Raw genomic sequence first — 12,035 nt, forward strand, 5'->3', positions numbered from 1 at the left:
CAGACTGATATTCTGCAAAATGTACAGGGATTGGACTGCTGAGGACTGGGATAAAGTTATTTTCTCCATTGAATTCCCTTTCTGATTGTTTGGAGCATCCGGAAAAAAGCTTGTCCAGAGAAGACAAGGTGAGCGCTACCATCAGTCCTGTGTCATGCCAACAGTAAAGCATCCTGAGCCCATTCATGTGTGGGGTTCCTTCTCAGCCAAGGGAGTGGGCTCACTCACAATTTTGCCTAAGAACACAGCCATGAATAAAGAATGGTACCAACACATCCTCCGGGAGTAACTTCTCCCAACCATCCTGGAACAGTTTAGTGACGAACAATGCCTTTTCCAGCATGATGGAGCACCTTGCCATAAGGCAAACGTGATAACTAATTAGCTCGGGGAACAAAACACTGATAATTTGGGTCCATGGCCAGGACACTCCAGACCTTAATCCCATTGAGAACTTGTGGTCAATCCTCAAGAGGCGGGTGGACAAACCAAAACCCACAAATTCTGACAAACTCCAAGCATTGATTGGCCTGCCATCAGTGTGGCCCAGAAGTTAATTGACAGCATGCCAGGGCGGATTGCAGAGGTCTTGAAAAAGAAGGGTCAACACTGCAAATATTGACTCTTTGCATCAACTTCATGTAATTGTCAATAAAAGCCTTTGACACGTATGAAATGCTTGTAATTATACTTCAGTATTCCATAGTAACATCTGACAAAAATATCTAAAGACACTGAAGCTGCAAACTTTGTGGAAATTAATATTTGTGTCATTCTTAAAACTGTTGGCCATGACTGTACATACATATACACACACACACACACACACACACACATATATATATATATATATGCATACATATTTATACACTACCGTTCAAATGTTTGGGGTCACTTAGAAATGTCCTTGTTTTTGAAAGAAAAGCACATTTTTCATCCCTTAAAATAACTTCAAATTCATCAAAAATACATTGTAGACATTGTCAATGTTGTGAATGACTATTGTAGCTGGAAACGGCAGATTGTTTTAATGGAATATCTACATAGGCGTACAGAGGCCCATTATCAGCAACCATCACACCTGTGTTCCAATGGCACGTTGTGTTAGCTAATCCAAGTTTCTCATTTTAAAAAGCTAATTGATCATTAGAAAACTCATTTGCAATTATGTTGTACTGATTAAAGAAGCAATACAACTGGCCTACTTTAGACTAGTTGAGTATCTGGAGCACAAGCATTTGTGGGTTCGATTACAGGCTCAAAATGGCCAGAAACAAATAACTTTCTTCTGAAACTCATCAGTCTATTCTTGTTCTGAGAAATGAAGGATATTTCCATGCAAGAAATTGCCAAGAAACTGAAGATCTCGTACAATGCTGTGTACTACTCATTTCACAGAACAGCACAAACAGGCTCTAACCAGATTAGAAAGAGGAGTGGGAGGCCCCGGTGCACAACTGAGCAAGAGGACAGGTACATTAGAGTGTCTAGTTTGAGAAACAGACGCCTCACAAGTCCTCAACTGGTAGCTTCGTTAAATAGTACCCGCAAAAAACAACAGTTTCAACAGTGAAGAGGCAACTCCGAGATGTTGGCCTTCTCAGACTGGCCAATAAAAAGAAAAGGTTAAGATGGGCAAAAGAACACAGACACTGGGAAGAGGAAGATTGGAAAAAAAGTGTTATGGACAAACAAATCTAAGTTTGAGTTGTTTGGATCACAAAGAAGAACATTCTTGAGACACAGAAAAAGAACGAAAAGATGCTTGAGGAGTGCTTGATGCCATCTGTCAAGCATGGTGGAGGCAATGTGATGGTCTGGGGGTGCTTTGGTGGTGGTAGAGTGGGAGATTTGTACAGGGTAAAAGGGATCTTGAAGAAGGAAGCCTATCACTCCATTTTGCAATGCCATTGTATACCCTGTGGTTAATTTGAGCCAATTTCCTCCTACAACAGGACAAATACCTGAAGCACAGCTCCAAACTATGCAAGAACTCTCTAGGGAAGAAGCCGTCAGCTGGTAGTCTGTCTATAATGGAGTGGTCAGCACAGTCACCGTATCTCAACCCTATTGAGCTGTTGTGGGAGCAGTTTGACTGTAAGAAGTGCCCATCAAGCCAATCCAATTTGTGGGAGGTGCTTCAGGAAGTATGGGGTGGAATCTCTTCAGATTACCTCAACAAATTGACAACTAGAACACCAAAGGTCTGCAAGACTCTAATTGCTGCAAATGGAGGAATCTTTGACAAAAGCAAAGTTTGAAGGACACAATTATTATTTCAATAAAAAATCATTATTTATAACGTCTTGACTATAATTCCTATTCATTTTGCAACTAATTTCATGTATGTTTTCATGGAAAACAAGGACATTTCTAAGTGACCCCAAACTTTTGAATGGTAGTGTACATATATACATCTTTTTAGACTATATTTTCCTTAATTATTCCCCACAATACCTACCACCCCTCCCCCAATTGGAGTAAACTAATAAAGAATAACACTTGGGCTTCTACTTCCATCTTATACATATTATATACATTTTACATAATCTATTTTACAATAGTTGTATTTTGCTTGTTATAACTTCAATCTTTGCAAACAACGCAGGGCAAAAACTAAATCTGGAGTGTCCCCGGAGTGACCACCCCCAAAACGTTTCAAAGCGGAACGGTTTCTATCCCGGAACTAAAGTAATGTATCAATAATTCTAGGGAGGAATTTTGTCCGTCGTTTGACAATTTCGGAGGAAGCAGTGTGTTGTGGAGGTCAAGTCAAGTCTCAGGTAGTTATCTAGTTATGCAAAATAAAACATCCCTTGGAAATTTAAGCAACTCTTTTTTATTTATTTATTGTGATAACAAGAATACTGTGTGTTGAATAGTGGAGTACTTAGCTAGCCCGCTACCGTTAGCGTGTCATGCTCTCTGGCTAACATATGTCATGTTAGCTAGCTTGCTATAGACAGATTGCCAGTGCCAGCACGTGAAATAGTAGCTAACCTAAGCGGACCGCATTGAACTATTTAACGGTAATCATTATTCAATTTAACAGTATTGATTGAGATTCTTAATAAAGATGTTTGGCTTTAATGGGATTACCTACAGTATGATGACTAGTTACTTAATGACTAGAATGTTGCTATCTTACATAACAGTCAGACTCTTGAAGAGTACACTGAATGCAGGCCCAGGAAAAACTAGTGTTCCATGGTCTGGTGTATTTGGGACTAATGATTCTCTTTCAGCAGATAGCTAGATAGATACTGCCCCAAATTCACTAGACCAAAAACTCTGTTTTTACCCGGGTTTGCATTCAGTGTATTTGGGTCATTCTAGTTTATCAAACCTGCGAGTGTCTCCAGGTTATCAGATCTGTGAATGTCTTCATTTGTACCCCTGTTGTAAAATGGTCAGAACTGTCCTTTGTGAGCCTAACCCCTAATGTAACCACCCCCCCCCTCCAGGTTCTGAAGGAGACCCAGTGACAACATTATTGACCAATCATGGTGAAGAAGAAGCGCATCCGCCTTATCGCTGAGATGGCCCGGAAGATCCGTGTGTACCGGGAGCTTAAGAATCGGCCACGGGAGTCTGAGAAGTATGCACTGGACTACGACACCATGACGCGACCGCACACCAAGAAGACCCTGCCCGTGCTTGCCTGGCAGGTATGTGTGTGGGGCACCAGGTAGCCTAGAGTTTAGAAAGCAGGACCAGTAGCCAGAAGGTTGATGGTTCAAGCCCCAGGCCAGATGTAAAAAGTGGGAGCTTAACTAGCAATCAGAAATTATAGTTATTTCAATGAAATGAAAGCATACATGTTTGTTTTATTAACAATGAATAATGAGTAGAAAGCTGTGGGTCTCTGATGCCAGATCCCATCGACTACTGTTGTTCCCTTCATAGGGTTGCAAAATTCTGGTACATTTCCCAAAAGTTTTCCTGAAATCCTGGTTGGTGTGATTCCTGGATTTCCTGCTTATTTCTGCAAGACCCTGGGAACCTTCCGACTGTGTTTTTGGGAAAACCTGGGAATTTCAGAAACCTGGGAACCCTAGCCCTCGAACAACGGGGAAAAAAACCTAGAACTGCTTTATTTCTATTCAGGACGTGAGGAGAGAGAGCCGTCTCTTCTCACTGCTGTCTGGCCTCAGGATGTTCGGGGTGGGCCACCTGTTCACACGCAAGTCCTGGCTGACAGAGCACCCTGAAGCACCTAGCTACTGGCAGGTCACCAAGGTCAAGGTGGACTACACTGCAGAAGTGAGTGGGGAGGGGGGTGGAAAGGAGTTGCAGGGGTAGAGGGTGAAGGGGAGTGGAGGCTTATAACACTGTTATTACACTGATAAGTCTGACTATAAAGCCTCATACTTTTGTGTATATATAGTGTATGTATGTGGACACCACTTCAAATGTATGGATTCGGCCATTTCAGCCTCACCCGTTGCTGACTGGTGTATAAAATCGAGCACACGGCCATGCAATCTCCATAGACAAACAATGACAGCAGAATGGCCTTACTGAAAGAGCTCGGTGACTTTCAACGTAGCACCGACATAGGATGCCACCTTTCCAACAAGTCAGTTTGTCAAATTTCTGCCCTGCTAGAGTTGCCCCGGTCAACTTCGGAAGAAATGTCAGCACAAGAGCTGTTCGTCGGGAGCTTCATGAAATGGGATTCCAGAGCCGAGCAGCCGCAGACAAGCCTAAGATCACCATGTGCAATGCCAAGCGTCGGCTGGAGTGGTGTAAAGCTTGCCGCGATTGAACTTTGGAGCAATGGAAAGGCATTCTATGGAGTGATTAATCACGCTTCATTGTTTGGCAGTCCGACAGACGAATCATGGTTCGGCAGATGCTACCTGCCCCAATACATAGTGCCAACTGTAATGTTTGGTGGAGGAAGAATAATGGTCTGAGGCTGTTTTTCATGGTTTGGTCTAGGCCCATTAGTTCCAGTGAAGGGAAATATTAACGCTACAGCATTCAATGACATTCTAGACGATTTTCTTCTTCCAACTTTGTGGCAACTGTTTGGGGAATGTTCTTTCCTATTTCAGCATTGCAGTGCCCCCGTGCACAAAGCGAGGTCCATCTAGAAATGGTTTGTTGAGATCGGTGTGGAAGAACTTGACTGACCTGCACAGAGCCGTGAACTCCATCCCATCAAACTAATTTGAGATGAATTGGAACGCCGAATATGAGCCAGGCCTAATCGCCCAACATTAATGCTCAACCTCAATGGAAGCAAGGTCTAACATCTAGTGGAAAGCCTTCCCAGACGAGTGGAGGCTGTTATAGCAGGAAAGGGGGGACTAACTCCATATTAATAACCATGATTTTAAAATGAGATGTTCGATGAGCAGGTGTCCACATACTTTTGGTAATGTAGTGTACATTTTTATAACTCTTCTCTGTAGAACATGGACCACGGCAGAGCATGGGGAGTCCTGACCTATAAAGGTGAGAATTTTCCATTCACACATCCTATATCATGCTCTCTTCCTGAAGAAAGAATAGGTTTGGCTTTCCTCGGTAGTACTCTGTAGTACCGACATGTGATTCACGATAGTGGTCGTGAACAGATAAGAGATGACAACCTTTTTATTTGTTTTCACAGAATGACATTTCAGCAGCTTTTCATATGCCTCTCTGTCATTGCATAATCTCTCACAGATGAAATAATGCCTAGGTTTAGGTTTCTTCAGCATTAACTTCGTCCCCAGGCTCAAATTGCTGGTTACATAGAGCCTGGTAACAGTATAAGTGCCTATTAACGATAGTATCTTCTGACCGGGGGAGTTTTTTTTTAAGAGTTAATATATTTTAAAATGTTAAATTATTACACCTTTATAGAGTTAGGGTTCCATGTTACAGCACTTGTTTATGGAAAACGCTGAAGAATAATTGGCTAATGAGTTATCTGTGTCTCCGAACACCTGTGTGTAAACATAAGACGGAAGCCACAAACGTGTTGTAACTGAAAAATACTATCGGCTCCTGTAGTCCAACTATTGGGCTAGACAACAGTGTGCATTAATGTGGGACTTGAAAGGGGTGTAGTTAAAATTGAGGCGGGAGAGGGAGAGCCTGCTACAGCTGTAGCCTTGGCCTATTACACTGAACAAAAATATAAACGCAACATGTAAAGTGTTGGTCTCATTAGCTGAAATAAAAGATCACAGAAATATTCCATATACACAAAACGTTTATTTCTCAAAAATGTTGTGCACAAATTTGTTTACATAGCTGTTAGTCAGCATTTCTCCTTTGCCAAGATAATCCATCGACCTGGCAGGTGTGGCATATCAAGAAGCTTATTAAACAGCATCACTTTACACAGGTGCACCTTGTGCTTGGGACAAAATGCCACTCTAAAATGTCCCGTTTTGTCACACAACGCCACAGATGTCTTAGGTTGATAGAGCGTGCAATTTGCATGCTGACTGCAGGAATGTCCACCAGAGCTGTTGCCAAAGAATTTAATGTTCATTTCTCGACCATAAGCCACCTCATATATTTAGAGAACTTGGCAGTTCTTCCAACCGGCCTCACAACCGCAGACCACCTTTAACCACGACAGCCCAGAACCTCCACATCCGGCTTCATTTGCAGGATCGTCTGAGACCAGCCACCCGGACAGCTGATGAAACAGTGGGTTTGCACAACCGAATAATTTCTGCACAAACTGTCAGAAACCATTTCAGGGAACCTGATCTGCGTGCTCGTCATCCTCACCAGGGTCTTGACCTGACTGCAGTTCGGCGTCGTAACTGACTTCAGTGGGCAAATGCTCACCTTCGATGGCCACTAACACACTGGAGAAGTGTGCTCTTCACGGATGAATCTCGGTTTCAACTGTACCAGGCAGATGTTAACGTGAACAGAGTGCCCCATGGTGGGGTTATGGTATGGGCAGATGCTAACATTGTGAACAGAGTGCCCCGGACAGGAATTGTCCGTAGAGCTCCGAGACAGGATTGTGTTTCAGCACAGATCTGGGGAACAGTACCAAAACATGTCTGCAGCATTGAAGGACCCCAAGAACACCGCGGCCTCCATCATTCTTAAATGAAAGAAGTTTGGTTGGAACCACCAAACCACCGAGCTCTAGAGTTCCTCTGTGGAGATGGGAGAACCTTCCAGAAGGACAAGCATCTCTGCAGCACTCCACCAACCAGCCCAGACAGAAGCCACTCCTCAGTAAAAGGCACATGTCAGCCTACTTTGAGTTTGTCAAAAGACACCTAAATGACTCCGATCATGAGACACAAGATTCTCTGGTTTGATGAAACCAAGATTGAACTCTTTGGCCTGAATGCCAATCGTCACGTCTGGAGGAAACCTGGCACAATCCCTACGGTAAAGCATGGTGGTGGCAGCATCATGCTGTGGGGATGTTTTTCAGAGGCAGGGACTGGGAGACTAGTCAGGATTGAGGCAGAGATGAACGGAGCAAATTTACAGAGAGATCCTTGATGAAAACCTGGTCTAGAGCACTAAGGACCTCAGACTGGGGTGAAGGTTCACCTTCCAACAGGGCAATGACCCTAAGCACACAGCCAAGACAACACAAGAGTGGCTCTGAATGTCCTTGGGTGGCCCGGAATTGAATCTGATCTAACATCTCTGGAGAGACCTGAAAATAGCTGTGCAGCTATGCTCCCCATCCAACCTGACAGAGCTTGAGAGGATCTCCAGAGAAGAACGGGATAAACTCCAAATACAGCTGTGCCAAGCTCATACCCAGGAAGACTCAATGTTGTAATAGCTGCCAAAGGTGCTTCTACAAAGTACTGAGTGAATGTTTTTGCTTTGTGAACCTGTTTTTGCTGAGTGAACCTGTTTTTGCTTTGTCATTATGGGGTATTGTGTGTAGATATTTTAGAATAAGGTTGTAACATAACAAAATGTGGAAAAAGTCAAGGGGTCTGAATACTTTCCGAAGGCACTATATGAGTAGCTCGCCAAACAATTCTGAAAGTACATGCAATTTTCACGTATTCTGCCGCAAAACTCATAAACAAATCTCAAGTATCAGACACCGCAAGCTCCCAGCGGCTATATCTAGCCAATGCAACATTGACATTATCCCACCCCTGGTCAGCCACTATTGGCTTAAAAATCCAAACCTAACATATCTTCCAATTAATTGCACCATCTGTCTGTGTGATGTGCAAGTTTGTCCATCACTCCGTGTGTAGCTAGTCGATGTGATTATAGTCTTGTGGGTTGATAGAAATACTTTCCCCAAAACCTTATATCAAAAAGTTCGTAGAAACGCACCTCAGGTTTTTCCTATAATTTTTTTCACAGACCTACAAAAAAGTGTCTTCAGATTTAAGCGTGACATGAATTTGAACGTCAACGTAGTTTGTCTACTAACAATTGTAATTTTTAGAGTAAAAAACAAACAATATAAAATCTGGAAAAATACAACGGAACATAATTTGGGAAAATATTAAACAGAATTTGGGGGCGGGAAAAGATTTTATAGGGCCCCCGTTAGTTGTTTATTATCAATTATTTTACCAGCTATATTGACAGAACAGTACACTAAGGACCTGGGGAAGAGTTGCAGGGGAGAGGACAAGAGAAGAATGTGCCTATTTGAAAGCTTGAAAAAATGTGTAGCTCTTGACATGTTTAATTTTCTCATGCTAGAAAAGGTTGGAGACCCCTGTGCTAGATGGTGATGGACTGAGAGAACAGTCAATTAAAACCGGTGGCTGTTTTCGCCGCTCCTGCCATAGACTCCCAGTCATGTCCCATTCTGAGGCGCTGTGAAACCAGACGTCTCGACAGAGAGAGCTGGCTGATGGGCCAGACTACCTCCGCATTACTGCCATTTGACATATTTATCACAGCAGTGGTTGTGAAAAGATGACCAAGTCACCATTGTGTATATTATTATTTTCCACAGGCAAGCAGGAGAGTGAAGCGAAGGAGATGGACAAGGTGATGTACCATGACTGGCGTCTGGTGCCCAAACATGAGGAGGAGCAGTTCAAACTCTACAACCCTGTTCCCGAGCCCCCCATACGCTATGTGTCGTACCCACCCCTGCTCCGTGCCATGCTCCTCGCCCAGCGGCAGAAAGATGAGCTAGGGTCGGCAGCTGAGGAGCCAACCTTACCCCTAAAGAGGGATGTCCTACTCAGCAAAGAGTACTTCAGAAGTCAGGAGAAAAAGAGGGAGAGGCAGGAGGGGACAGCAGTGTGAGAGAGGGGTCAAGCGGAAAGGGGGTGAAAGGTTACCAACAAGGGACTGTGATGTAAACTTGGATAGATCATAGGCTGCGTTCTGTTTCTCAAAGTATTGAATTGGTGCAAGCATGGAGTTTTGACCATATCCTTTGCACCAATCCATTCCATTTAAATCCATGAGAAGGTGTAGGAGTGCACATCTCAGGAAAAGGGTAGAGAATTGGACCACAGCTATAGCCGTTTTCCTTTACATTCATATGATCCTTCTATAACAATTCCACTGCATAGAAAGAATTTGGATTATCAGATGGACTTGAGTGACAGCTTGCTGTAAGGTTTCCACAACTGGCACTTGTCTCTTATGCATATTGTGATGTGATGCTTGTGTGTTTGTATTGTAAATAGTAAAATACATTATGAAAAGAATGGGCACTCTTAGTTTTTCTTAAAACGGATTCATTCTAACTGGATGACTGGGTTAAGATCGATAATAAATAAAAACTATTGTCCCACCCATGTCAAAGCAATTATTATTCCATATCCGTCTCGACAACTCTGATGTGTGTTTTTTTATCAAAGTTGCCGGGATGTCACTTGTCCTACTCAAAATCAGTACACTCGTAACAATTAAAGCATTGCAAAACTTCTTTACGATCAAATAAACCTTTTGCTTGATACGGGCTAAATTAAATACATGTTTTTGAACTCCTAAGAATGTTTCAGGTTAAGTACATGTTCGCTCATTAGATGGTTCTCCAGTTGAACGTGTTCCCGCATATAAATACTTAGGTGTATGGATTTGACATTTAAAAACAGATTGTGCTTTTTCTCTAAGCAGTGAGAAGCAGATTATTCAGTCAATCTTTTTATCTGTTCTTGATTATGGTGATATTATTTTTGATAATATCACTTTGATATTATTTATCAAAGTGCAGCTTCTACTACTCTTAAACCTGTGCAGCTTCTACTACTCTTACTACTCTTAAACCTTTGGATGCCATCATTTAGTGCCCTTTGTTTTGTGACAGTGACAGTTTTGATACTCATCACTGCATCCTGTGTCAAAATGTTGGCTGGACTTGGCTGAAGACCTTTATAGATCTCTACATTAGTCCCCTTTTTTTGTTTTCAAGGCCCTACTTCATACTTCTGTCATATCTAACTTTTCTGTTGAAGCATAGACACCTGAGTTGCCTAATCCGTTCACAGGATTGGTTAACTTGAGGTTCCAAGGATCTCCACCGAGCTAGATAAATCTGCTTTTAGTTTTAATGCACCGTATCGCTAGAATAGAATTCTAAATACATTTCATCTTGATGTTCTGTTGCCATTCAGGCAATTTAAAGTATTGATTGAGGACGTATTTGTGGAGGAATGTCACTTTGTTTTACAATTTTTAAATTGTTTTTATATTTTTTGTTTTGAATCTTTTATTTTATTGCAGAAAAAACAGTATACAAACAGACAATGATAACATATGTTAGGGGTACAACAAATTACAGATTACACAAAGACCTTAAAACAATGTGTGTTTCTTTTAACAGCTTCTTATTATGTAGAGCAGTCTTAATGTCCTGCTCGAATTCCTTATAGAAAACACGTAAGTGTGTTTTTCTATTCGTGAATTTACATTTATGAATATTACATTTTGCCATTAGCACAATTAGATTTGAGGTAAAATTGTTTTTCTTTATCCATATTATGGTTAAGGAAACCGAGCAGCACATTATCCAATAAAAAACAGAAGTCATCAAGAATATTAACAATTAAAGCTATGAAAATCTTTCCATAATTGTTTTGCATGTAGACAATGCCAAAATAAATGCAGAACTGTTTCTGGATGCTCAACACAAAGGAGAGTTAATGTTAATGTCTTTTTTGAGTTTCTTCAGGTAATGATTTGCAGGGTAATACTTATGGATAATTCTGAAAGAGACCTATTTGACCTTATTAACAAGCGGGTATTTGTGTGGTAATTGTTTTTATATATTAACGACCATGCTAATACTTGTCTATGAAAAGCAGATCATTTTGTAGGAATCTTATCAATGTTATAGTTACAAAGTAACAAAATTGAAGCCTCCAAAATGGGAGAAGATGAGGGATGAAAATCCAAATTGAAGTTGGATTCTTTAAAAAATGCTTAGCCCAATTTATCTTAAGTATTATTCAAAGAAGGAAAATCAAAAAAATTGACACCACCATATTCATATGTGTTCATAACGACAGATTTCCTAATATAATGTGTACCATTTTTTCCAGATGAAGTTGAAAAGCATCTGGTCAACCGCTTTACCTATTTTGTTGTCAAGATGTAGAGACTGGGCTGCATAAAGTAGGTCTGGAGATACCTTCAGCTTTAGAAAGCAATTCTCAACCTTTCAAGAATAAATCGCTCTGCAAACCAATGGTTCAACTTCTGTTTGGTTTTTTCAATAATAGGTATGAAATTTAATGAGCATCTTTCCTGTTGATTCTTAGACATGGTAAAACAAGGTATGTTAACTTTTTCCTTGACTGGAATATTGCATATAGAGGGTATCACATGGCCTTTAACAGCAAACAATTCACACTTAAGGTTTAGCAAAGACCAGATGCTTTGGAAAAAATATTTTTCACATCGACTACTCTAGGAATCTGGTAAGCATCTTTCAAAAAGAGGATGGTGTCATCTGCAAGCTGATAAATGAAATTATCTCTGTCAGCAATAGAGATCCCTTTTATATCGCTGGATTTAACAAAACTTGTAATATGTTGGGTTGCAAGCAGGAAGAAGTAAGGCGAAATTGGGCAACCTTGCCTAATTCCTCTTTTCAAATCTAGGAGAAG

The 12,035-nt window shown here is 41.3% G+C and overlaps 1 protein-coding gene across 2 annotated transcripts; it reads left to right on the plus strand.

Annotated features, from left to right (window-relative positions):
• Positions 1-2,669: 2,669 nt before the first annotated feature.
• mrps34 (mitochondrial ribosomal protein S34) lies at positions 2,670-9,632 on the plus strand. Of its 2 annotated transcripts, none has more exons than XM_024414738.2 (5): positions 2,670-2,783; positions 3,465-3,668; positions 4,108-4,263; positions 5,421-5,463; positions 8,924-9,632. In XM_024414738.2, the coding sequence occupies exons 2-5, from the start codon at positions 3,504-3,506 to the stop codon at positions 9,220-9,222; spliced, it is 663 nt and encodes a 220-aa protein (XP_024270506.1). In that variant the 5' UTR covers positions 2,670-2,783; positions 3,465-3,503; the 3' UTR covers positions 9,223-9,632. The 2 variants fall into 2 exon arrangements, with proteins under 2 accessions (XP_024270506.1, XP_024270508.1); XM_024414740.2 differs by lacking the exon at positions 2,670-2,783 and adding an exon at positions 2,802-3,029.
• The last annotated feature ends 2,403 nt before the right edge of the window (positions 9,633-12,035 follow it).

This window comes from Oncorhynchus tshawytscha, linkage group LG09, assembly GCF_018296145.1.
Source record: "Oncorhynchus tshawytscha isolate Ot180627B linkage group LG09, Otsh_v2.0, whole genome shotgun sequence".
In the NCBI taxonomy this organism is placed as follows: Eukaryota; Metazoa; Chordata; class Actinopteri; order Salmoniformes; family Salmonidae; genus Oncorhynchus; species Oncorhynchus tshawytscha.

Bases quoted from the DNA above. Each gene is read 5' to 3' on its own strand.
- mrps34 (XM_024414738.2), top strand. From the start codon at position 3,504: ATGGTGAAGAAGAAGCGCATCCGCCTTATCGCTGAGATGGCCCGGAAG. The intron at 3,669-4,107 runs GTATGTGTGTGG...ATTTCTATTCAG, and splicing joins TGCCCGTGCTTGCCTGGCAG to GACGTGAGGAGAGAGAGCCG. The intron at 5,464-8,923 runs GTGAGAATTTTC...TATTTTCCACAG, and splicing joins GGGAGTCCTGACCTATAAAG to GCAAGCAGGAGAGTGAAGCG.